This window comes from Sorex araneus, chromosome X (assembly GCF_027595985.1).
Source record: "Sorex araneus isolate mSorAra2 chromosome X, mSorAra2.pri, whole genome shotgun sequence".
Lineage (NCBI taxonomy): Eukaryota > Metazoa > Chordata > Mammalia > Eulipotyphla > Soricidae > Sorex > Sorex araneus.
The window spans coordinates 140812732-140837198 of NC_073313.1; the positions used below are offsets into that span (position 1 = coordinate 140812732).

The window sequence follows — 24467 nt, forward strand, 5'->3', positions numbered from 1 at the left end:
TGTTATGCGCACCAATCTCTCTGGTGTGAGGTGATATCTCATAGTTGCTTTGATTTGCATTTTCCTGGTGAGCAATGAAGAGCATTGTTATATATGTCTTTTTGTCATATGTATGCCTTTTTTAACGAAGTTTCTGTTTATCTCATTTCCCCATTTCCTGATGGGCTTAGATGATTTTTTTCTTGTAAGGTTCCACTTGGCAGAGCCTGGCAAGCTACCTGTGGCATATTCGATATGCCAAAAACAGTAACAAGTCTCACAATGGAGACATTACTGGTGCCCACTCGAGCAAATTAATGAGCAACGGCATGACAGTGACAAAATTCTACCAGTTGCTGTATCAGAAGAGTGGTTTCAATATTTCTCCCAGTCTGTGGGTTGCTGTATTCTGGACATCATTTAATGTGCAAAAGCATCTTAACTTAATGTGGTTCAATTTCTTAAAGCTTTTGTCACATTCTCATTTTTCTTTACCCTGGTTCTGGCTACTCTAAAACTGCTTTCACTGGTCACCAGATCTCCAGGGACCTCTTAATTAACAAACCCAAAGGCTCTTATTCAGGCTTCATTTTATCTTCTCTGTAGCATATACATGGTCTTTTTATGCACCCTAAAACTTCCTTGGTTTTGAAAAGTACCAAAGTACTCTTCAGATTTTCCTTCATTTCTGACAACCCCTAAATACTGGTCATCACTAGGTATCTGTCCTCTGTGATCTTCTGACTCTTCATGCTTCCTGTATGACCTTAAGTCCCAAAATTTTACAAATCCTAAACTTTTGACCTAGCTGACTTAAGATCTACAGATGCTTTCAATTGAACATAACTATTTCTACTAACTTCCACGTTTTCAGTAAATGACATCAGTATTTACCCAGTCCCCTAAATCAGAAACCTAGGTTCTCTTTTTGAGCCACTTCCAGTAATGCTACTCCCAGCTTGGTGCTCAAGCGATTATCTAGCACTGGGAATTGAACCCAGACATATGCTCCAGCCCTCTAAGCCCTTCTCTGTCCCCCGAGGTTTCATTCTTTTATCTTTTCATTATCCCGTGGCACCATGATGACGTCTTCTTTCATCCCTACTATGCTTAAGGATCAATTAAAGGCTCCATCATCATTCATCTGGCACCACACCTCCACATTCCATCTACTGCCAGAGGGGTTTCTCCAAAAATGAGCATTTAAACCTGAGTCTTGTAATCACCATACTACACATGTTCCCTATATATTTGTCTACATGTTTTCCGAACTATGTAATTACATGTCCCCAAGCATTTTGTTCTTTCTGCCTAGAACATTTCTCTGTGACTCTGGCAAATGCTGCCCTACTCTATCTTAGGAGATTCCTTTATGGGGTAGAGAGATTAACACAGATGGTTAGGATCCTGCTACACACAGCTGACTTGCTTGATCCTCAGCACCACATATGGTCTCTAGAACACCACCGGCACAGATCACTAAGACCAGGAACAGCCAATCTGCACTACTGGATACAGGTGCCCAAACCCCAAAATATTGCTGTTCTCTTTAGCCATTGCTAGCAATTATATAATTATGTCAATAAGAAGCCATGCAAGGGGAAAAACTCTAATTTTTGTGAACCCCCTCCCCCAACAGAGCTTCCTTTACAAAGCTTTCCCATTCTTACTCCATAATCAGAGCTGCAAAACATGTTCTTCTCATAATGGAAACTTGTGCCTATTTATTCCAACAGTCACCTTCATTTATTTATTGTTTTTTTAAGTGAAACGTGGCGATACACTCTTGGCTTTGCACTCAGGAATTAGTTCTGGCGGTGCTCAGGGAACCATATGGGATGCCGGGAATCAAACCCGGGTCAGCCGCGTGCAAAACAAACGCCTTACCCGCTGTGCTATCGCTCCAGCCCCAACAATCACCTTTTTCTTACACATCTTTCAGTCTAGACCTTAAATTCCCTGAAATCAGAAACAGTATAAGCATCTAGTGGACTGATAAAAATAGGCAGCTTGATATGTTCAGTGAGTGTCATGGCCTACCCCATCTTCCAAACCTAAATTATAGAAATCGTCTCCATTCCTCCTTTGCCATCTTCAAAGGCCAACTGGTTACCTACTCCTTTGACTCCACCCCATAAAAGTCCAATTGAATTCCCTCATTCCCATCTCCAGTAGTCCTCCTAGATTCGGTCCCCTTCAAACCATGCTCCACACCACACTTGATGTAATAAAATTTTATTAAAAAAAAATACGTACAAAAAGTTAAAACAACACAGAAATCAAACACCCACACAGCTGATACAACCCCCTCCCCCATCCCCAGAGGTCACCACTATGAACAGTTCAGTACACATCCCTTCGGACCGTTTCCTGTTCATATACAAGCAGATATAAACACATTCAAGTACACACACTTTTTGTCTTTCATAAAAAAGGATCATACTGTCCATTACAAAGATTTTTCAATTTCTTCACTTGCTATACAGAAATTTCTTAAAAGCACATCTCAATACAACATTATTCCACAACTCCTAAATAAAATTCACACTGGCATAAAATGCAAAGTTCTTTATGATATACTAATCGCCCATCTTTTACTTTGATCACTAGCTACTCCAGCGTAAAAAGACTGGAATATAAATAACTTTTTTTTTCCGGGAACAAGGCAGGTACAAACAAACAAACAAACAAACTAGGAACACACTCTGCCACTTCTATATTTCTGCTGCTTTGCTTCATGTTACATTCTTGTCTAGACTTTTCCATCTAGCAAGCTTTACCTAAGTCTTCAAAATTCAGCTTAAAAGTTATCGCTGAGAAGACTCATCTGACTTTTTCAAACGTTATCACTCACTCCTTTATTTCTTCCTATACTTGATATCTAATTCTTAATTGCACTTATCTGACAGTACTTCAATGATTTGTAACATGGTTCAACTCCACTCGATGGTGAGCACTTTACACAAAAGAATTGTGTATTTGCATCCCAAAGATTGATAGAGTGCTTACTATAGAGCAGATGTTCAATGACAAACTTGTTGAGAATTTCACAATTTTGGGAACATTTATTGAGTACCTACGCTGCGCAGAACCATATCCTTAGCATGAAAAGAAACAGAAGATGGTCTTTGTTTGCCCTAAGCCACTTACCATTTTCCTACTATTTTAAAATCCTTGGTGTGTGGGGGTGGGGGATGGACAGAACACATTTACATGGCAACATATCATTTCTGACATATCGGCTGCTTTGAGATTTATAGTCCTTTCCCTCCAATACATTTAGGAACAAGGCACTGACATATGGCATAGTCCGATAGGTTTGTTTTCTACTGTGGCACAGCATCCACCAGAACCCAGCAGAATTTTGTCACTTGCTCCAGCCTGCAAATTAGAAAACTGAGACAATACCATGCTTGGAGTATTTCTAGCACAGAGAGAGGACATAAGTGTATTAGTTGTTTCATAATTTCTCCTCTTTCCCCCATTTTTACCCCAGGGTAAAAATGATACCAAGAACAATGAAGTTAAAGTTACCGGAGTTAAAGGAAGACACTGGAGAAGGAAATGGCGCTTTCTGTTAGTGCAAAGGGAAAGGGGCTACCTGGTTTTGAATCAAAGGGTGATAGTGCCCCTAGGAAGACCAGAAGAGATTAGCATTTACTTAGTAGTTTTTAAAGGCTAAGGTGTTTCTCAGACGCTGCGTGAATATAGACAATTTGGGGAAAGGTGTATCAACTAGGCCGGAGAACAGGGAAGGCTGACCAAGGAGGCCCAAAGGCAGCCTCATTCATCAGAGTCCAACTCACTGTCCCCAGCAATGGAGTGGAAATCCTCACTGTCCTCCTCGTCCTCTGACAGATGGACCTGGCTTAGTACGCTCGGCCCAGAGCGCTGCTCTTCCTCCTCATCGTCTTCCTCCTCTGATACCTCATACCCACCGATGCTGCTGAAGCTTGTGTCTTGGGTGTTCGACTTGGGATCAGGCTCCTCATAGCTCCCATAACTGAGAAGAGAAACATGTCATCTCTCAAGCTCGGGCACCATCTTCTAGCTGACCAGTCCCATTTTTTTTTTGGGGGGGGGAGGAGTAGCACACCCGGCAATGCTCAGGGGGTTACTCCAGGATTTGCACTCAGGAATTATACCTGGCAATGCTCGGGGGGACCGTACAGGATGCCAGGGACCAAACCTGGGTCGGTCACGTGCAAGGCAAGAGCCCTACCCGCTGTGCTATCTCTTTAGCCCCACCAGTCCCATTTTTAGTGCTACTAAGGGATCAACCCATTTCAATTCCCCTGGACACTAAAACGATTGGTTTTGGACTGAACTAAGGGTCACCAAGAGAAAAATCATCCTGTCAAAAACTTCTACTCACCAACTTTATCTACTTAAGATCCCAAATGGAAGAAATTTCTTTAGGTCTGAACAATATATTGCCAGTCTACAGAACCATAAATGCTCAGTGTTTCACTCTACACTCACAGCTTCATTCATCTATCTGTGTTCTCAATTGGCAAATAGGACCAAAAGTTTCACATCTTCAATTTGTCTCTCCTTACTATTCTTACTCTGCCAGCCTTGGTTTAGTCCTTTTGTCTCTGGCCTACACTACTGAAATTAGTCTTCATATGCTTCCAGTCTTGCTTTCCCATTCAATTAATTCTTCACACTTCTGTCAGAGTGCTCTTCATTTTTGTTTGTTTGTTTATTCTTACTTTTGCTTTTAAAAAATCATACAGGTAATGCATATTCACGAGTTTAAAAAAAGAATATACACCAAAAAAAGGAAAAAATTACCAATAACTCCATCACCCAAAGATAATCTTTTGGTCTATGACCTTCCAAATTTTCTTCTATGCACTTCACTTAGATGCTTAAACACCTTATTTATTTACAAAATGAAATATTCTACAGGAATCTGCTTTTTGCACTTACGATTATAATTGACACCTTTGCACATCAATAGACATAGCAGCATCATTTAAAAACCTAGATGGTACTCCACTCTAGTGCTATAACTTAACAGTCTTTCAGACATTTAAGTTGTCTCCAATTCTCTATTAGAAACAATACTATAATAAACATCCTTGTACAAATATCTTGATAAAAGTGGTTTGTTATTCCCACAGAATAAGTTCCTAGACATGAACTTTTGGGGCTAAAATGTGTAATTTTAAAGTTTCTGAGTTATAATTCTAAATTATTATACCTTTCTCCTTCCTACCCCATTTTATCAATTTACATTAATACCAGTTTTTTTATAAAATATCTTTCTTCACAGCTTTTCCAACACTGGGCATTTGTTTAAATGACTAACAATCTTAAAGGCAAAATTTACAATTCACTGTTTACGCTTGATTCCTCGGGAAATTTTTTTTTCACATATAAAATTATCCATATGCATTTCTTGTTGAGTTGTTGCTTATTTTTTGGAAGGAGCACAGAACAATCTTTCCAAATGTAGATCTGATCATATTATTCTAAATCAGTGTCTGCCCCAAATCTTCAGGCGCTTCACGATCTGGTCCTACCTATCTCCTGCTACATTGTCTCTACCACATGGATCTAATCACACTGAGCTAGAAGCTTCAGTATTCACCAATGTGTTTTTTTTTGGTTTTTGGGCCACACCCGGCATTTCACAGGGGTTACTCCTGGCTCATGCATTCAGGAATTACTCCTGGCGTTCACCAATGTTATTTTTGCTCTCTGGAGTATCTTTTTTTCTCTTTCATCTAATTTCTATTCTGATTGAGCTTGGTTCCCTCCTCCCATACCTTCAACCAGGCCCCCCACTCTATTCTACCCAAATTCCAAGAAAATTTCACACTTATTTCTTGTTTGCATGTGGTGGTGCTTGGGGGTTATGGCTGGCTCTGTGCTCAGGACTTGCTCCTGATGGGCTCAGGGGACCATATACCCATATGGTAATTTAAAATTACCATATACCCATGGTGCTGGGTATTGAATCCAGGTTGGGTACATGCAAGGCAAGTACCCTACCCACTGATCACCCCCCCTCATAATTGTTTATGACGATACTTTTTATATTACACAGTGATCAGTTGTTTACTTGTTTAGGCTTCCCACTAAACTGAGCTCCTTGAAGAAAGGGACCACTTTAGTGCTTTTGTGCTTGTCATAAATATTGCTGCCTCTGCCTCTAAGTATCAATTGTAGCTTAATTCCAACATGTCCAAAGACAATTCAAGTTTACTTTCCTTTCCCATCCCATCTAACATTTGTACTTTCTCTTCTCTATCGCAGTCATATTCCCATTTATTATACCTATCTGATGCCTTCACCTCCTAAAGGCAACTGATACTCTCTACACAGAGGTCTTGAAACAGCTCTTCCTTCATACCTCATTCCTAAAAAACTTAATTATGAAGTTTCTCATTGCCCTAGAGTTATTTAATATACAAATGTGATGCTACTTCCTTTTCTTAAAGTGACTATTCCCATGATCCCAAACCCAAATGCTATTTAAGGTCCTCTACAATATAATCCCTTCCTACTTCTAGAGCCATGACTCATAATAAGCCCCCTGTTCTGAAATATATGTGCTATGTTTCTGTACATTTGAATATATTGTTCTATCTTTAAGGATCTCTTCATCTGCCATTATATCTACTTAGTAGATTCATCATCATCCTGTAAAGCTAAATTCAAGTTTAAATGTTCCCTCATTTGTGAAAATTTGTTTAATCACACCAAGCAGAGTGAGACACTCCTTCCTCAGTGGTGACTTGGCACTCTGTTCTTAACTTATGCAATGGCATATATAGCACTGTATTTGTGATGATTTTGTATCAGTCTCTTCCACTAGAATGTGAGCTCCTCAAGGACAGAATATCCTTTGCTTCTCTGTGTACCCCCAAGAGCCTAGCACAGTACCTAGCCCTATATAGGTACCCAGGAAATATTTGACAGATGAAAATAACCTGATGTTGGGCCCTTTGACATGATAGGTGGGCATTGATGCCATGCCTTGTAGCATGTTGCTGCCGATTACCTGATATTGCTATCCTCCAAACCATGGGAAGCCTCCCCACCGTCTCCCTCATAGGACATCATGCTTTCTTCATTTTCCAGGCCCATCCTTGTGTTCTCCTGAAGCATGCGTGGCAACTTGGATCTTATTCCACCAGATCCCACATCAGAGTCACTTCCACTTTCACTCAGCTGGATAGCTTGAAAAGAGACAGATCTTGATAAGCTTGACAGAATTAACATCATTGGCTGTGTCCTTCAAAACCACTTCTACTTACGCATCCTGTCTGGGCTCATAACCTAGAAGGCCCTTCTTTTAACTGCCTAGGGTCAACACTGGCAAGATTCATAGTTTAGGTGCTGGAGATAGTACAGTGGAAAAGGCACCTGTTTTGCATGTGGCCAGCAGTTCAATCCCTGGTATTGCATATGCTCCCCTGATCACCACCAGGTGTGATCCCTGAACACAGGAGAAAGTTCTGAATACAGTGAATGTAGCCCCCAATTTTTAAAAAAATACATACTTTGAGATGAGACCCAAGTGGCCACACACGGATGCCTCCTGCACTCCTGAATGACCATGATCCTGGAGGCCCACTAACTAATTTCGGAACCCAGCGGCTTCTTGCAGAAATGCCTCTAGACTGTGAACTAAGCTACAGCCCCATGCTGCCCCGAGAGGGAAAAGGTTTTACTCTCTTGGCCTTTCCTTTCGGCGGTGGTGGCGGTGTGGCAACTGCCATCTTTTAAAGCCCACGAAACAGAGGTACGAGCTTGTGGTGTCTCGACTTCTGGCAGAAATTTCTCTGGACTTAATTACTAAAATGCCAGAAATCCAAAACTGCGAGGCTGCTATCGCAGCTGCGGGACCTCATACAATCTTCATTCTCAGCAATGAAAAACAAATTATCAAATGATGCCTTTTCGGCAGGTCTGATTGTTGGGGGAAAATTCCAAATAATAATAGTGTTTTCTGTTGAAATATTGAATATAGTCAAAGTAAAGAGTAAAGGAAAAATCATCAGCCACACAGGCGGGGGGATGGGAGGTATACTGGGGTTCTTGGTGGTGGAACATGTGCACTGGTGAAGGGATGAGTGTTTGAATATTGTATGACTGAGACTTAAATCTGTAAGCTTTGTAACCTTTCTCATGGTGATTCAATAAATAAATAAATAAATACATAAATAAAGTACATACTTTGAAAATAAAATCACTCATTTCCCTTTAACCTCAGCTCAACCAGTTTTTCTTTTTTTTAAATTTTTTTATTTTGATTGAATCACCATGTGGAAAGTTACAAAGCTTTCAGTCTTAAGTCTCAGTTACACAATGCTCAATCAACCTGTTTTTCTTTAATTACCTCTCTCTCTCTCTCTCTCTCTCTCTTCCCTGCCACTGCCACTAATCCATAAAACATCACAAAGCAAGACCCTTTCCCTTAAATTTTCTTCTCTGTTGCTACAACTGATACCTTTTTCATCTTTATCAAGTACTTAGGGCCTTGCCTGTTTCACATGGAAGGGGGGAATCCCAAGTGATCCTTGTGAACTCAGGGGCCCTCCCAGTGATTGTTAGGTAACTGGGCCAGTGGTTCAATACAGGGACTCAAGTGCCAAGGACTAAACCAAGGCCTGCCACAAGCAAACCAAGAACCTTAACCTCTATACTATCTCTATCTTGGCATTCTCTTTCCCACTGTTACCTTTTATAATTCCTGGGTTTTTTTTTTTTTGGATATATTCAGCAATGCCTGGCTTTGCACTCAGGGATTACTTCTGGCAGTGTTCAGGGGGCCATATGGGATGCTAGAAATTGAACCTGGATGAGACATGTGCAAGGCCTGTGTCCTACCCACTATGCTATTGCTCCAGTCCCTATAGTGCCTGTGTTGGATTTTTTAATTCTTCTGAGATAAAATAATCTGGTTATCCTATAAATATTGAGAAACATTAATGGTACTTCAATAAAAAGAGAACCTTCTGGCAATTAACATATGTTGTTAAGAGTCTCCTATCCAGCCCAAAAGGTGCTACTGTGAGACACATGAAAACAGAAGCCGAGGAACAAAACTTACCAGAAAAAGGATTATCTCCTTCTTCATCACTTCCGGCATCTTCCTCATCATCTTCTCCTTCAGACATAAGCAAATCCTCATATAGGACACTGGCTTGAGTTTGTTGTACAGTTCCTTCCTCATCTGCTAGATCACCATCTGCATCTTCACCTTCCTAAATGAGAATAGTTAAGGTCCAAGTTACATCAATCAAGCAAGTAAGAAGCCAGAAGAAATTACTACCAGCCATCCTTGCTGCCTAACAAGAAGCAATTTTTGAGATTTATTTAGTTAGCTGGTTCCATAGAGTAAAGTTAGATTGGGTTGGGGGGAGGTGCTGAAGCTACAATACATGTTTTATGTGTGTGAGGCCCTGGGTTAAGTCTTAGGAGACCTCTATGGAGACCCTCTGATATGACCTGCGACTTGATCTGCCCTATTCTGTTAGCGCTCCTATCATTTAGGGTATGATATCATTCATAAGCTTTCTATACGCATACTCAGCAGGGCTGAAAGTCTTGGATTTCCTTGTCTAGTCTATCTCAGCCCTGGTGTACCTAAGGAACACAAAGGGCTTATTATGAGGGATATACTTATAGAAGTTAACCAAGGGCTCTCATTCAAGCTGGATGCTTCCCTCTGAGTCAACCCTACAGTTAGTGGAAGCTGTATACATAGCTCAGGGCATGTGCATTTCCCCCCATTCATTCTCTGAAAATCATAAATAGGGTTAAACAAAGAACAGGGCTGGAGAGAGATAGGGTTAAGGTACTTGCCGTATGTGCAGCTGACCCTGGTTCAATCCCCAGAATCACATGTGGTCCCCTGAGCATAGCCAGGGGTCACTCCTGAACACAGAGCCAGTAATAGCCCCCACATACCACCAGGTGTGGCCCAATCTTCCCCAGTCAACCAAGCTAGTGGGAACTATATACACAGCTCAAGGTATCTGTGTTTTCCTTCATTTTTGAAAATTGATAGGATAAAAACAAAACTAAAAAAAAAAAAGAACAGACAGAGAGATAGCCAAGGAGGGAAAGCACCTGCCTTGCTTATGGCTGACTCTGATCTATTTCCAGCATCTCATGTGGTCCCCCAAGCACAGTCAGGGATCACTCCCAAGCAGAGTCAGGAACAGCAGAATGTGTGGTCCAACCCCTCCCAAATCAACTCCACAGGTAGTGGGTTTGTATAGTCACTGTCGCCCTGTTGCTCATTGATTTGTTCGAGCGAGCACCAGTAACATCTCTCATTGAGAGACTTATTGTTACTGTTTTTGGCATATCCAATATCCAATACGCACAAGTAGCTTGCCAGGCTCTCTGAGAGGGGCGGAGGAATCGAACCTGGGTCAGACGCGTGAAAGGCAAACACCCAACCGCTGTGCTATGGCTCCAGCCTGGGTTTGTATACACAGGGATATTTTGCCTCATTTATTCTCTGAAAGTCATGGATAGAGTTTTAAGAAAAAAACAGAACAAATCCAGGGCTGGAGCGATAGCACAGCGGGTAGGGTATTTGCCTTGCACGTGGCTGACCCAGGTTCGATTCCCAGCATCCCATATGGTCCCTCGAGCACCACCAGGAGTGATTCCTGATTGCAAAGCCAGGAGTAACCCCTGTGCAATGCCGGGTGTGACCCAAAAAGAAAAAAAAAACCAGAATAAATCCAAAGAAGTAGCACAGAAGATGAGGCACTTGCCTTACATGTGGCTGACTCCTAGTAACCTCATAAGGTTCACAGAGCACAGCCTGAATCATTCCTGAGCAGGGAGTCAGAAATAGCCCCTGAGCACCTCCAGTTGCCCAAACTGCCCCCTCCCCCCAAAACTATAAAACAAAGAGCCCCACAGATCTACTTAGTGACCTTTGAATCTACTACATAATCTAAAGGAAACTCTTCTTCCTTTCTATTTTGTAGTGTTTTTTTTTCACAAATAATGTTTTATTTTATTTTTTTTTAATTTTTTTATTAGTGAATCACCGTGAGGTCCAGTTACAAACTTACGAACTCTCATGTTTGTATTTCAGTCATACCGTGATCGTTTACATCCCTCCACCAGTGCCCATTCTCCTCCACCAATGATCCCAGTATCCCTCCCACCACCCCACCCTGCCTCTGTGGCAGGGCATTTCCTTTTGTTCTCTCTCCTGTTGGATGTTGTAGTTTGCAATAGAGGTATTGAGTGACAATCATGTTTGGTCTATAATCTACTTTCAGCATGCAGCTTTCAACCCGAGTGGGTCCTTATTTTGTAGTATTGGGGATTGAATCAGGGCTTCAAACATACATTGCAGATGCTCTACAAGCGAGCAACATCCTTGTTCAATTCATACTTTTGAAACCAAGCTTTCCTTAGCTTGTTCTGAGAAGCACCAAAAAGCTTTTTGTGTTTTACATTCTCTAGTAGAGACCTGATTGTGATCAGCTGATAGTTTTTCTGGATTCAAATCAGAATTATCTTCTGGGGCCAAATAGCACAGTGGGTAAGGTTTCTCTCTGCATGCAGCTGACCTGGGTTCAATTCCCAGCACACCATTTATGTTCTCCTGAGCTCTGCTAACGGTGATTCCCTGACCACAGAGCCAAGAGTAAGTCCTGCAAGTGTGACCCTCCCACCCCAACACACACAGACTCACACAAAGAGGTATCTTCTGATAATGTTAGAAAAGGCTATTTACAGAAGTCTAATGACTTTAATTTATATTACAACATATACACAGTAAAAGTAGCAGGACAATTAACCTGAACTCTGTTTCAGAATACTGTTGGTTTTTCTAGTCACATGTAGATTTGATACCTCATATGCAAAATTTCCAACACCTCTACCAAAGTTTTGTTGTGCCTGACTCGGTCCCTGGGCACAGACAGAAGAGAATGCCAACCATGTGGCATGCCATGATCCCAATACTTAAGTATTTCTAAGTCTTCTTCCCAGGGCCAAAAGGCTCCATCATCCTTTTTTTTGGCTTTTTGGGTCACACCTGGCAATGCACAGGGGTTACTCCTGGATCTGCACTCAGGAATCACCCCTGGCGGTGCTCAGAGGACCATATGGGATGCTGGAAATCGAACCCGGGTTGGCCACGTGCAAGGCATATGCCCTACCTGCTATGCTATCACTCCAGCCCCAAAGGCTCCATCATCTTTGAAACCTATCTTCTATCACCACTACCACCTGTCCATTCCCATCCCAAAGCATACTATTAATATCACAAAAAGGAAAAGAATATTCTACCTGTATCACTGGTTTTTCTGGAGAAGCAGCAGGAATATCTAGGACAGACATATTGCTCTCATCTTGAAATACAGAGGCATCGCGAGACACACTGAGGGATGTGTTGGTATCATATAAATCAGGAGGCTATGATACAAATTACACAAGTTAGCTTCTGTTTAGGGAAAGGGAGTAAGAAATACAGATAATTCCCCTTTAGCACATTCACCACAGATAAAAGCCATGCATAGCAATCCACTTAAAAAGGAAAAAATGTAATTTGATGTAGCTTTATGAAAAGGTTTTGGGGGATTTTACAAATGATGATCATTCCAGTAGAGAGGCAGCTGCTACACAAGAATTATACTTATCATATAGGTATTTACATATAAATACAATAAAATGCACAGAACAGGAAAAGCATCCAAGCGATGGGAAAACTCTATGTCCTAACAAATATTTGTGTCAATCAATAAACTAGTTTCTTCTAAGCCTTGTCTTATTGTTCTTAGGGCCAGGGGTACATACCAGTGCTTTTTGTTTGATTTCAATTCCAACAAGAGTATAGAATGGTTAATAGCGTATGAGTTCATCAGAAGATGCTGCTATGGGGCAAAATGACATGGTAAAAATCCATAGACTTTGGAATAAGTTGCCCTGAGTTTGAGTTCTGGCTCTATCACTTGCTAGCTGAAGAACTTGAATTTATAAATCAGTTAATCTCTCTAAGCTTTGGCTTCCTCAACTATTAAAATATGGAAAATGGCTACCTTACAAGGTTGTTGGGAAAATTAAGAAACGTGGAAGCTCCTTATTTAATGCCTATTATTCAAAAAATTATTAGGTCTCTTCAATAATCAATGACAGAAGGACAGGATGGACAATAAGAACATGTTGGAGAAGTAGGAAAGCAAGGGATGTAGATCAGTGGTTCAATCCCTGGCATAAGAAAAAAAGACAAAAAAAGACACTGACTTGGTCAAAATATTTCCTGTGTTCAAAGACTAATTAAATAAAATGCTCACAATAAATTGAAGTGAAAAAACAAAACAAAATTGTATGTATCAATCTCACATTAAAATTATGTCTAGGAATGGGAATGTGGCTCAGTGGTAGAGTGTAAACCCATATATGGGAGGCCTGGGTTTGATCCCTACAATGCAAAATAAATGAAAGTATATCTATAAATGTGTGTGTGCACACACACACATGCGCACGCACACACACACACACACACACACACACACACGAAACCCATCATAGTGGCCCGGAGTGATAGTACAGTGGGTAGGGCATTTGCCTTGCACGCAGCCCATCCGGATTTGATCCTCTGCATCACATACGGTCCTCTGAGCATCACCAGGAGTAATTCCTGAGTGCTGTCAGAAGTAACCCCTGAGCATTACTGGGCGTCACGTGACCCAAAAAGAAAAAAAAACCACCAAAAATGTTCAGACTACCCCAGAAAGGCAGACCTGATCCTAGGTCACTTACCTTTTTATATTTTTATATTTTCTAGTTTTCTCAATAAACCTATTACTTTTGTCAACAAAACTGCACATATTAACTTTGTGCTTTCTTTTAAAAACAAACAAGCAGACTGATTGAGATGAGGGTTTTAGAGAATGAGAGCAAAGCAATTCCAAGCACTTTACACAACATATAAACTGTGGAACAGAAAAAAAATTAAAGAATGAAAGACTATGTAGAAATACTGAAAGGTAAACAATTTTAGGTAAAATGTTAAGCTGAATGTACAATGCAATCCAAGCTAGGTGGAAATAAAATGATTTCTGTTGTGTTTCCAATACAACAGAAATTATTATAATACACTGATCTTATGCAAAGACTAATATAACAGTTGGGTTTGAGAATAGTAAACAAATAAGGACAATAATTTATGTGCATCTTGCTCAGATTAAAGGTTAATGAAATGAATTTACTATTCCATTCATTCACTCATTCATTTTGGTGGTGCCAGGTAGTACTGACTCCAGGGTGTCATACATGCCAGGCAGCAAGCTACCACTGAGTTACATCCCCAGTCCTGGGTTTAATGTTTTACATGTATATATATGAGAAAGGGTAAACTAGAATTATGAAAAGATACTGCTAAATTATTACTCTTTACAGAAGTCTCTCTAACTGCACCAAACAACAGCTACTGCTTGGGAAGGAAAGCAGTTGCCAGGTTTCTCTCAGCCAGTTGAGTTCACTTTTGGGAGGGACAGAGCAAAAAGGAAGCGGACTTTTGGGTCTAAGGCTTTGACTGTCACATACGGCAACAAATCAAGTGCTATCCAGTGGCTAGGTTCTCCTGGGTAACAATGACTAAAAACCCTGGACTTCTTAGAAAGACGAAAGACTTATCAGAAAGGGATTTGTGGAAACTACTGTGGGGCTTATGAACAAATGGGGCCTTTCTAGGTATCGTCACTTAGCCAAGCCTCCCAACCCAGTATGCCCACATACTCCACGAGCCTTTCCTCATTCTGGGTCTGAAGGTAAGTATCTTAGTTTTTTTCTACTTGGTTATTCAGAAACCTAAGTTGTGGGATAAAAGAGAAAAATAAAAGACAGTTCATGAAAGAGATATAGAGTAAAAACTTAGCAGAGATTATACAGGTTGCATTATCAGTTGAGAATGAAACCTAAGTTGAATGAAAAAAATCTCATGGAAATTAGGAGAATACTGCATTAAAATTTCCACTTAAATTCGAATGGGCTAGAAAAATCTGTAGATAATTTTCATACAGATAAAAAAACATTTGCTGGATGCCTACTATAGGTTTGGCAAATTGACTTGTTTAATCTTTACAACAACCTTGAAAATACGTTTTAGAGAAAAGGAAACTCAGAGAGGTTAGGTAAATTTCCAAGTTCACCCAGCTAGATAGTGGCAGAGCTAAGACTCAAACCCAGACAGACCTATGTTTATGACAAACGTTATGTACCACAATGTCTCCAACACAGAAAGCAAGCATCACACATATTCTCCGAAGCCCTATTCTTCAAATATGCCAGGTCTCTATGAAATACACTCCCAGTATATTTAAGGGTCCAAGTTGAAAGACTGAAAAATCTTACAAAGCATGCTTTATTAGTTTATATCTATAAAATTCTGATAGCTTTTAAAGATATGAATTTAAGGATGTTATAAATATTAGTTTTCTTCATTTATAAGAAGTCAATTGAGAAAAACAGGTGACACCTGAACTACATTGAGATATCTCTGAGAGAAGGAGTAACGGGGCACCTATGAGGCACAGAAAAAACGTGGTCCATGTCTCTGATGTAGCCCAGGTCTATATTTTAGGGATATCTTAGAATCCCAACAGGGCCATGAGAGCTCCAGAGACTCAGAAAAGGGCTCTAGCCAAAGGCAGTAGGAAATCCAGTATTCCCAAATACTGCGTGAACAACAAAGACACCACCCGACTTATTCATCTCACACCTGTCTTTTCTGGATTCAAGAATGCCACCAAAATCCATGGTCCTCACTCACCTTAGCCTTTGAGAAGACAAGAAAGCACACACGAAAGGCATATGAAGAGGAAGGACAGAGAAGAAGGGTATCTCAGTAAATACATCTGTTAACTGCTCCCAATTTCCCAAACCATTAAGAAAACTGTAAGAGCAGGCTCCCAGCCCTCAAACTCACCTGAGGTGTATAGGGCCCTGGGGTCATTGGGTCCAAGCTTTCTAATTCTGCTTCTTCCAAAGCTGCTTCTTTAGCTGTACAAATATCCTTCTCAAGTTGAGTCAAATGTTCATCATACTGGGAAATAAAGAAATTAAGTGAATTCAGCCAACATGTGATTCAAGCACTGGGGATTAATAAAAGGGAGGCAAAATCCATTTGATGGTGCTTCCAGAGAGAGAGTCTGTTGAAATAACATCTAGTACTAGGTAGGAAAAAACAACAGGGAAGAAAATGAGATGCAGGGTGGAGGTAGGATAAGATTTTCCATTTAATTAACAGGATCTCAGGGGACCCTCTTCTTTACCACCTACCTCAGTCAATGTCTGGTAACAGACATTCACAATTTCCTGAGCAGTCTTAGTATACTGACTCTCAGGTCCTATAAAATGGAAAAAAAAGGCCATTATCTGCAGTCCTCAGTTCCAGAAACCCAAGCCCCCTCCCTCCAACCACACTTCAGCTTTAACTGTTTTTTTTTTCCTTTTTGGGTCACACCCGGTGATGCACAGGGGTTATTCCTGGTTCATGCACTCAGGAATTACTCCTGGTGGTGCTCAGGGGACCATATGGGATGCTGGGAATCGAACCCGGGTCGCCTGTGTGCAAGGCAAACGCCCTGCCAGCTGTGCTATTGCTCCAGCCCCTTAACTCTTACTCTCCTTTTGGGGTAGAAAAATTCAAACATGTACAAGTACAGACACTAAAATAATGATTTTACAGATACCCATTACTTACAATTATCAATATGTGGTCAATCTTGTTTCATTTAAATCCCAACTTTCACACTTTTCCAATGTTACTTTGAAGAAATTTCAGTATTCTGTCATTCTGTGAATTGCTCAATAGGTATTTTCAGCATTTATTGTTGTTTTGGCACTACGCCTTGCAGTGCTTAGGGCTTTCTCCTGACTCTCTGCTCAAGAATCACTCCTGGCAGGGCTGAGGGGACCAAATGTTATGCCAGGGATCAAACCTGGGATAGCCATGTGCAGGGCAAATGCCCTGCTACTACTGTATGATCACTACAGTTCCGGGATTCTTTTTTTTTTGCTTTTTTTTTGTTTTTTTGGTCACACCCGGCGATGCACAGGGGTTACTCCTGGCTCTGCACTCAGGAATTACTCCTGGCGGTGCTCAGGGGACCATATGGGATGCTGGGATTTGAACCCGGGTCGGCCGCGTGCAAGGCAAACGCCCTACCCGCTGTGCTATCACTCCAGCCCCTACGGTTCCGGGATTCTTATACAACAATGGTAAATATATGATAACACATAGTTGTTAAAATCTACAGAATGGTCAAAGACACTGTGGTACATCTACACAATGTAATACTATGCAGCTGTTAAAAAAAGATGAAGTCATGAAATTTGCTTATAACTGGACAGACATGGAGAGTATCATGCGAAGTGAAATGAATCAGAAAGACTGTGCTGATTTGTGAAATATAAAATAACATGAGACTAAAACCCAAGGACAGTAGAGACAAGGGCCAGGAGAATCATTCCATTTCAGGTTTGGAAGCCTGCCTCATGTGCTGGGAGAGAAGGCAGTTTGAATGGAGAAGGGACCACTAAGTCAATGATGGTTAGAGGGATCACTCTGAATGGGAAATGTGTGCTGAAAGTAGACTAAGGACCAAACATGATGGCTTCTCAGTATCTGTATTGCAAACCATGGTGCCCCAAAGTAGAGTGTCAAACTTTATGGTGCTCAGTGGAACATGAGGTGCTAGGGACTGAATCCAGTCTTCCTGCATGCAAAACATGTGTTCCAGCTCATTGAACTAACTCTCCACTCCCCAGTTTGGTCAATCTTTTTTTTTTTTGCTTTTTGGGTCACACCCGGCGATGCACAGAGGTTACTCCTGGCTCATGCACTCAGGAATCAACCCTGGCGGTGCTCAGAGGACCACATGGTATGCTGGGAATCGAACCCAGGTCAGCCGCGTGCAAGGCAAACGCCCTACCCACTGTGCTATCGCTCCAGTCCCCCCGTTTGGGTTGAATACAGTTTTGTTCACCCATAAAAAGTCGGTTCTTTCTATTAAAAATAATTGATCTGGGGCTGGAGAGATAAATCAGTGGATTTATCTCTTTTTTGATACACGCGACTTGGGTTTGATTCCTGGCATCCTATATGGTCCCCTGAGCACCGCCAGGAGTAATTCCTGAGTGAAAAGCAAGACTAACCCCTGAGCATCGCTTGTGTATGACTCCAAAACCAACCAACCAAACAAACAAACAAACAAACAAACAAACAAAAAAACCAGAACAACAAATCAGAAAATAACCCATATACCTATAACAGGTATACTTTTAAAGAACATTAAAACTAAAGTAGCTTGCCGGGTTCTCTGAGAGGGGTGGAGGAATCGAACCCAGGTCGGCTGCGTGCAAGGCAAATGCCCTACCGCTGTGCTATCGCTCCAGCCCACTAAGCAGAGAGAATAAAGGACAGAAATTAAAATTCAAGGACAAGAGAGATAGTACAGTAGGTCGGGTGTTTGCCTTGCACAGGGCTGCCTGAAGTTCAATCCGCAGCACCCCATGTGGTTTCCTGAGTACTCAAGGAACGATCCCTGAGCACAGAGGCAGGAGTAAGCCCTGAGGACTGTCGCATATGGTCCCCACCATAACTAAGGTAAATTCATTTCCTAAAGGAGGGCATGGGCAACCACAGGACAAAGTTCTACAAAGGAAAGATTATGCACCTAGAATTGGGATGCAGATGAGCCCAGAGTACAGTACTCTCAGATATCTTTTTACCCCTTCCTAGTGTGATAATGAGAGAAATCCCTTTATCTCCTGAAACTGAATTAAATTTCATATTTTAAAAAAAATCACATTTTTTCTGGGTAAAAGATCCAAGTTTTTTTCATCAGTCTATCAAAGGGGACCATAAGTACCTCCACAAAGCAAAATATATTGCTGTATATTATTAAGCAATCAGGAGTTAAGAGTAAGTAGTAGAACTACAGGGCCTGAGTGATAGTATAGTGGGTTGGGTGCTTGCTTTTGCATGTGGCCAACCTGGGTTTGATCCCTGACATCCTGCATGTTTCTTTGAGCTCCGCCAGGAGGGATCCCTGACTGCAGAACCAGAGGTAAGCCCTGAGCACAGCTGGGTGTGACCCCCCACCTCAAAAAAAACCAAAAACAACCAGAGCTGCAGGAAGCCTGCCTTACACATGGCTGACCCAGGTTCGATACCCAGCACCACATACAGTGACCTGAGAATCATCAGCAGGAGTGATCCTGAGCACTGTCAATGTGGCCCCTAAACAAAGAAAAGAAAAGAAATAGAATCACAGGAGCTGAAGAGATAACTCAATGGGCTGGAATTCAAGCTTTGAGTGCAGAAAGCCCAGGTCTTCTGTTTGGTATGGGGGCCACACCCAGAAGTGCTCAGGGCTTATTCCTGGCTCTGCACTCAGAAATTACTCCCTGAAAAGCAGCTCAGATAGAGAAAGGAACACCAAGTAAGGGATGTTGGGAGGACCCATTCAGGTTGAAAGGTACGTGACTATAAACTGAAAAGTAGACTATAGACCGAAAGTAAACTACAAACACCCAAAAGGAGAGAGAACAAAAGGGAATGCCCTGCTGTGGAAGGGTGGTGGGGGATGGGTGGGGGTGGTGGGAGGGATACTGGGACCATTGGTGGAGGTGAATGGGCACTGGTGGAGGGATGGGTAAATGATCATTGTATGATTGAAATGCAAACATGAAAGTTCATAAGTTTGTAACTGTACCCCATGGTGATTCATTAATAAAAATTTAAAAGAAAAAATTACTCCTTGGTGGTCAAGAAAATAGAAAATAATGGCAGCGGGAAGGTGCAATTGTGGTTGGATTGGTGTTGGAATACTGAATGTAACAAATCATTACCAACAAATTTATAAAAATTATTTTTTAAAAATGAATTAAGGGGCTGGAGCGATAATACAGTGGGTAGAGCATTTGCCTTGCATGCAGCAGACCAGGGTTCAATTCCCATATGGTCCCCCAAGCCAGGAGTAATTCCTGAGTGCAAAGCCAGGAGTAACCCCTGTACATCGCCGGGTGTGACCCAAAAAGCAAAAAAAAAAAAATTACTCCCAGTTGACTCAGGTTGGCTATGTGCAGGGCAAGTGGGCAAGTGTCCTATCTGCTGTCTGGACCCTAAGTACTGCTACGTACAGCACCCAAACAAACAATAACCAACTAAACTGAACTGCAACTCCCAGAACCGATAGAAAAAGTCAGAATTTATTTACAAAAAGAAATTTCCAAAATGATATAAAAATTAATGGAGAGAGTCAAAGATACGGTTCAGTGGCAGAGCATGTGAGAGGCCCTGGGTTCAATCCTCAGCATTATAAAAATAAATAATACATAATATTAGCCTATTTATGAACTATCACTGTGTGCAAAGAGAAAATAAGCTACTTATTTGCAAAGCTTTTTTTTTGACTGATTATTTTCCATTTCTTCTTTCCTTATACAAATCATGGCAAAGCAACTGCAAAAATCATGCCAAAATAATATTTATTTATCCCTTGACTCATTCAAAACGAAGTTTTGGAGCACCCTACAGAATCACATATAAATCTCAAATACCCTGAAATAGTGATAATTCAATGAAAAATTCAGGAAGTTGTTATTCCACTAAAATTTTTAAAAAAGGTCTTTCTGAACCAAAAATATAGCTCAGTGTCCTAGGTCTCATCCCTGGCACTACACCAACAAAAAAGTTTTGTTTTTTCTAAGTAATTTACCTCTCTTAGTGAGCAGAGGTAAATAACATTACAAGTTTCATGGCTCTGATTAGAGAGGGAAAACAGCAATATTGTTACCTGAGCATTTCAGAGAAAAATACTTGTCAAGATGATTAGTAGTCCCACACAACCAAGGCGAGGAGGTTCAGAAAATAGCTAGGCTCACATTTCCTTTGAAAAGCTTTCCACAAATACTAAAAATAATCTTCCTTCTCCTAAGAAAATGAATACTCTGTCAAAACAAGCATAAATTATTATCCTGACAGCTAATGGCACGGGGATACACATGTGTCTCAATGTGAATTAAGATTAAAAAATAAAATTTCATGGGGCCAATGAGACAGTGTAACAGATCGGACACTTGCCTTGCGCATAGCTGGTCTAGATTCTATTTGTGGCAACCTATGTGGTTCTCAAGGCCACCAGGTGTGTAATCTCTGGGAGCCAGAAGTAAGCCCTGAGCTAAATAGGATATGACCTCCCCCACCAAAAAAATTCTGTAGTTGTAGAAAGCTTTGGAATAAAACCAGTGCCTGATTTAAAATGGGAAAGGAGTCTGTAATTAATTGCTAAGGAAATTAGAATTACTGAATTCAATTACACATAGTCTACCTCCTCCCATTAATTCAACTTTTGCAGTTCTTAGGGTTTTTTTTAATCTTAAACATGTCCAGAAGAAAGAATAAAGAGAAGTGAATTTCATCTTTTATATTATGTAGAATTGGATAAAATTAAAACATTTAGCTTCCAGGACTGTACAGGGGTTAAGGTGCAACACCCTGCAGGTGGCATCCTCTAGTTCCATCCACAGCACAGCATACGATACTGAGCATCACCATGAGTTAGCCCTGAGCAATGCTGAGTGTCCCCTCACCCCACAAAAAAAGGCTTGATCTCTCAAATCAGAGCAAGAGGATCTCACTCAGAATCTGAACCTGAAACTCAGATGATACAAACTTTAAGTCAGAGGAAAACTGGGGTTATAAGTCCCACTAGGCAAAGGCAGGACTTATATTTAGCACCCATTTGATGAAAAACCCTAAAAATACTCTCTCCCCAGTGAACCAGCATTCCATTTAACAACTTAAAAATAGTCTTAGGCCAGAGATGTAGCTTAGTAAGGAACGAACTTATTTTGGTCTTGTGAGGCCCCGGGTTTAGAGCCTGGCACCAAAGTAAACAAATGTTTCAGCTAAAGATATTCATCTTATATTTCTATAACCATAAGAAAAGTAATACAATAACTCCTATAAAATTCATAACAGATAGACTTTTTATTTTTAGGTGCTATGAATCAGGCACAATACCAGACTATGGTAATACAAACATAAACATTTAATAATAATGATAAAGAGTTCTAAGGACTGATAACAAGAAAGTTCAACAAGAAAGCACTTGCCTTGCATATGAGAGGCCCTGGGTTCCATCCATAGCACCCTTGCAAAAAAGGAGGCCCAGATATCCTTCGTAATCTCATGTAAGAGATATACAGACATGTTTATAATTTCAATAAAGTACAAAGTACTAAATCATTGTACAAAGGAGTGACTGTGTCAAGTAAATGAGGTAGTAATAGTATATGTCACTAAAACTGTTCTTATCGCGTCAACGATGATCAGAGAATCAACAAATCCAGTGACTAATTTGAGAGTTGACTTTAGAAGCCCCAGATTGTATTTGCAACTGGTAATCACTTCTTCCTTCACTTTTTAAAATTTTTTATTGAATCACAGTGATACACAGTTATACAGCATTTTATGATTGGGTTTCAGTCATATACTGTTCCAACACTTGTCCCTCCTTCCCCAGTGTACATTTCCCACCACCAATGTCCCCAGTTTCCTTCCCACCCATACCCACCTGCCTCTATGGCTTCCTTGACTTATTCTTTTTTTGCTTTTTGGGTCACACCTGGCAATGCACAGGGATTACTCCTGGCTTTGCACTCAGGTAATTACTCCTGATGGTGCTCAGGGGACCATATGGGATGCTGGGAATCAAACTTGGGTCGGCTGTGTGCAAGGCAAATACCCTACCCACTGTGCCATCGCTCCAAACCGGTTGGCAATGCATTGCTGGATGTGACACATGATAAATGGATAAATGAATAAATGGATAGCAAATGATATGAAAAAAATGTTTGACATCAATAGCCTTTAAGGGAGTTCAAAATATAACAATTTAGTAGAACAGCTAAAATAAGAAAACAGTGATAACACTAAATGCTGCAGAAAAAACTGAATCATTCATAAGTTACTGATGAGAATATAAAATAATATGGGGACTTTGTAAAAAAGAATGGCAGCTCTCCAAAATATAATTACCATCATACTCTTGGGCATTTATATCCCAGAGAGGTGTATATTTATATTCCCTAAACTGTATATATGAATGCTCACAGCAGCTTTATTCCTAATAGCAAAATACTTGAATGTCCTTTATTGAGCGAATGGTTGAATAAACTCTAGTATAATGGAAAACTACATACTACAACTATAGCAGATGTTACACTGAAGGAAGATAGGTGCAAATGTACACCGAACTCTGTACTATTTTTGTTATTCCTTGTGTCTGTATTTCAAATTGCAAGTTTATTTATTTACTTTGCTTTGCCAGGAAACTCAAGAGTCTCATACATCCAAAGCACACACTCTACCAGTGAGCTACATCTCTGGCCCTTCAAAGAACAAGTTAGAAGAGCATATATCAGGGTATATTCATAAGAGTAACAAAGAACAAGAAGAAAATTACACCATATCTATAAAAATGGCAAGACAAAAATAAAATTTAAGACGAGGGACTGCTGGGTCCAGAGAGCACAATAGCTGAGCACATTCTCTGGATGCAAGAGGCCTAGGTTGGATCCCTATACCACATGATTCCTCAGCAGTGCTGGGAGTGACCCTTAAGCACCGAGCTAGAAGTAGACCCGAGCTAGAAGTAGCCTGCTGGATGCAGTCCCCAAACAAATAAAAACATAGGGTTTGGGGAGATAGCTCAAGTGGTAGAGCACATATCCCAAGTTCAGTTGCTCGAACTGCACAGCCTTACCCTACAGCCACCAAGTACAGCCCTGGTTGCCCCTGAGCACTGAAGGTCTGAGGAACACTATCAACAGAGCCTGATCAAGAAAGCAAAAAAAAAAAAGACACACAAGATACAGAGGAGGCAAGAGGATTGCTCAGTGGTAGAGTGTCTTGCCTTGCAGGCCTGAGGCTGAGAGTTCAACCCCAGCACTATTTCCAAATAACTAACGAGAACCAGACATTTAAGATCCCTAGTCCCACAACTAGGCAAATACACAACCCCTGGTGAGCCTCACAACCAAGTATTTAAACCACGTGTGCTATTCCTGTCATCACAACAAAATGAAAAGTTGGAAAACTAAAAATATCTTAAAAACATAAAAAAATTGTTAAGTACCCTCTTAGTTTGTGCTACAAGACCTAGTGGTTCTTCTTCTTATTATTTTTTTTTGTCTTTTGGGTCAGATCGGCAATGCACATGGATTACTCCTCACTGCACTCAGGAATTACTCCTGGCGGTGTTTGGGTCACCGCATGGGATGCTGGGAATCGAACCCAGGTAGGCCACATGCAAGGCAAACGCCCTACCCACTGGGCTACTGCTCAAGCTCCGGGTTCTTCTTTTGACTTTTCACTCCATCTTTTGTCATTTGAATAGTATTTAACATGATTCATAGCAGAGCCTGGCAAGCTACCTGTGGCGTATTCGATATGCCCAAAACAGTAACAACAAATA

The 24467-nt window shown here is 40.9% G+C and overlaps 1 protein-coding gene across 5 annotated transcripts in view; it reads right to left on the reverse strand.

The window, feature by feature from the left end:
* Window positions 1-2204: 2204 nt before the first annotated feature.
* TAF1 (TATA-box binding protein associated factor 1) overlaps window positions 2205-24467 on the reverse strand; it is a 77878-nt gene continuing 55615 nt past the window's right edge. For all 5 annotated transcript variants that reach the window (XM_055120890.1, XM_055120888.1, XM_055120889.1 and 2 more), the window contains 6 exons: window positions 16261-16328; window positions 15908-16024; window positions 12268-12393; window positions 9050-9203; window positions 6995-7172; window positions 2205-3982 (listed from right to left, as the gene is read on the reverse strand). In XM_055120890.1, coding sequence (XP_054976865.1) covers window positions 3763-3982; window positions 6995-7172; window positions 9050-9203; window positions 12268-12393; window positions 15908-16024; window positions 16261-16328 — 863 coding nt within the window. In that variant the 3' untranslated portion in view covers window positions 2205-3762. The remainder of the gene's footprint in view (window positions 3983-6994; window positions 7173-9049; window positions 9204-12267; window positions 12394-15907; window positions 16025-16260; window positions 16329-24467) is intronic.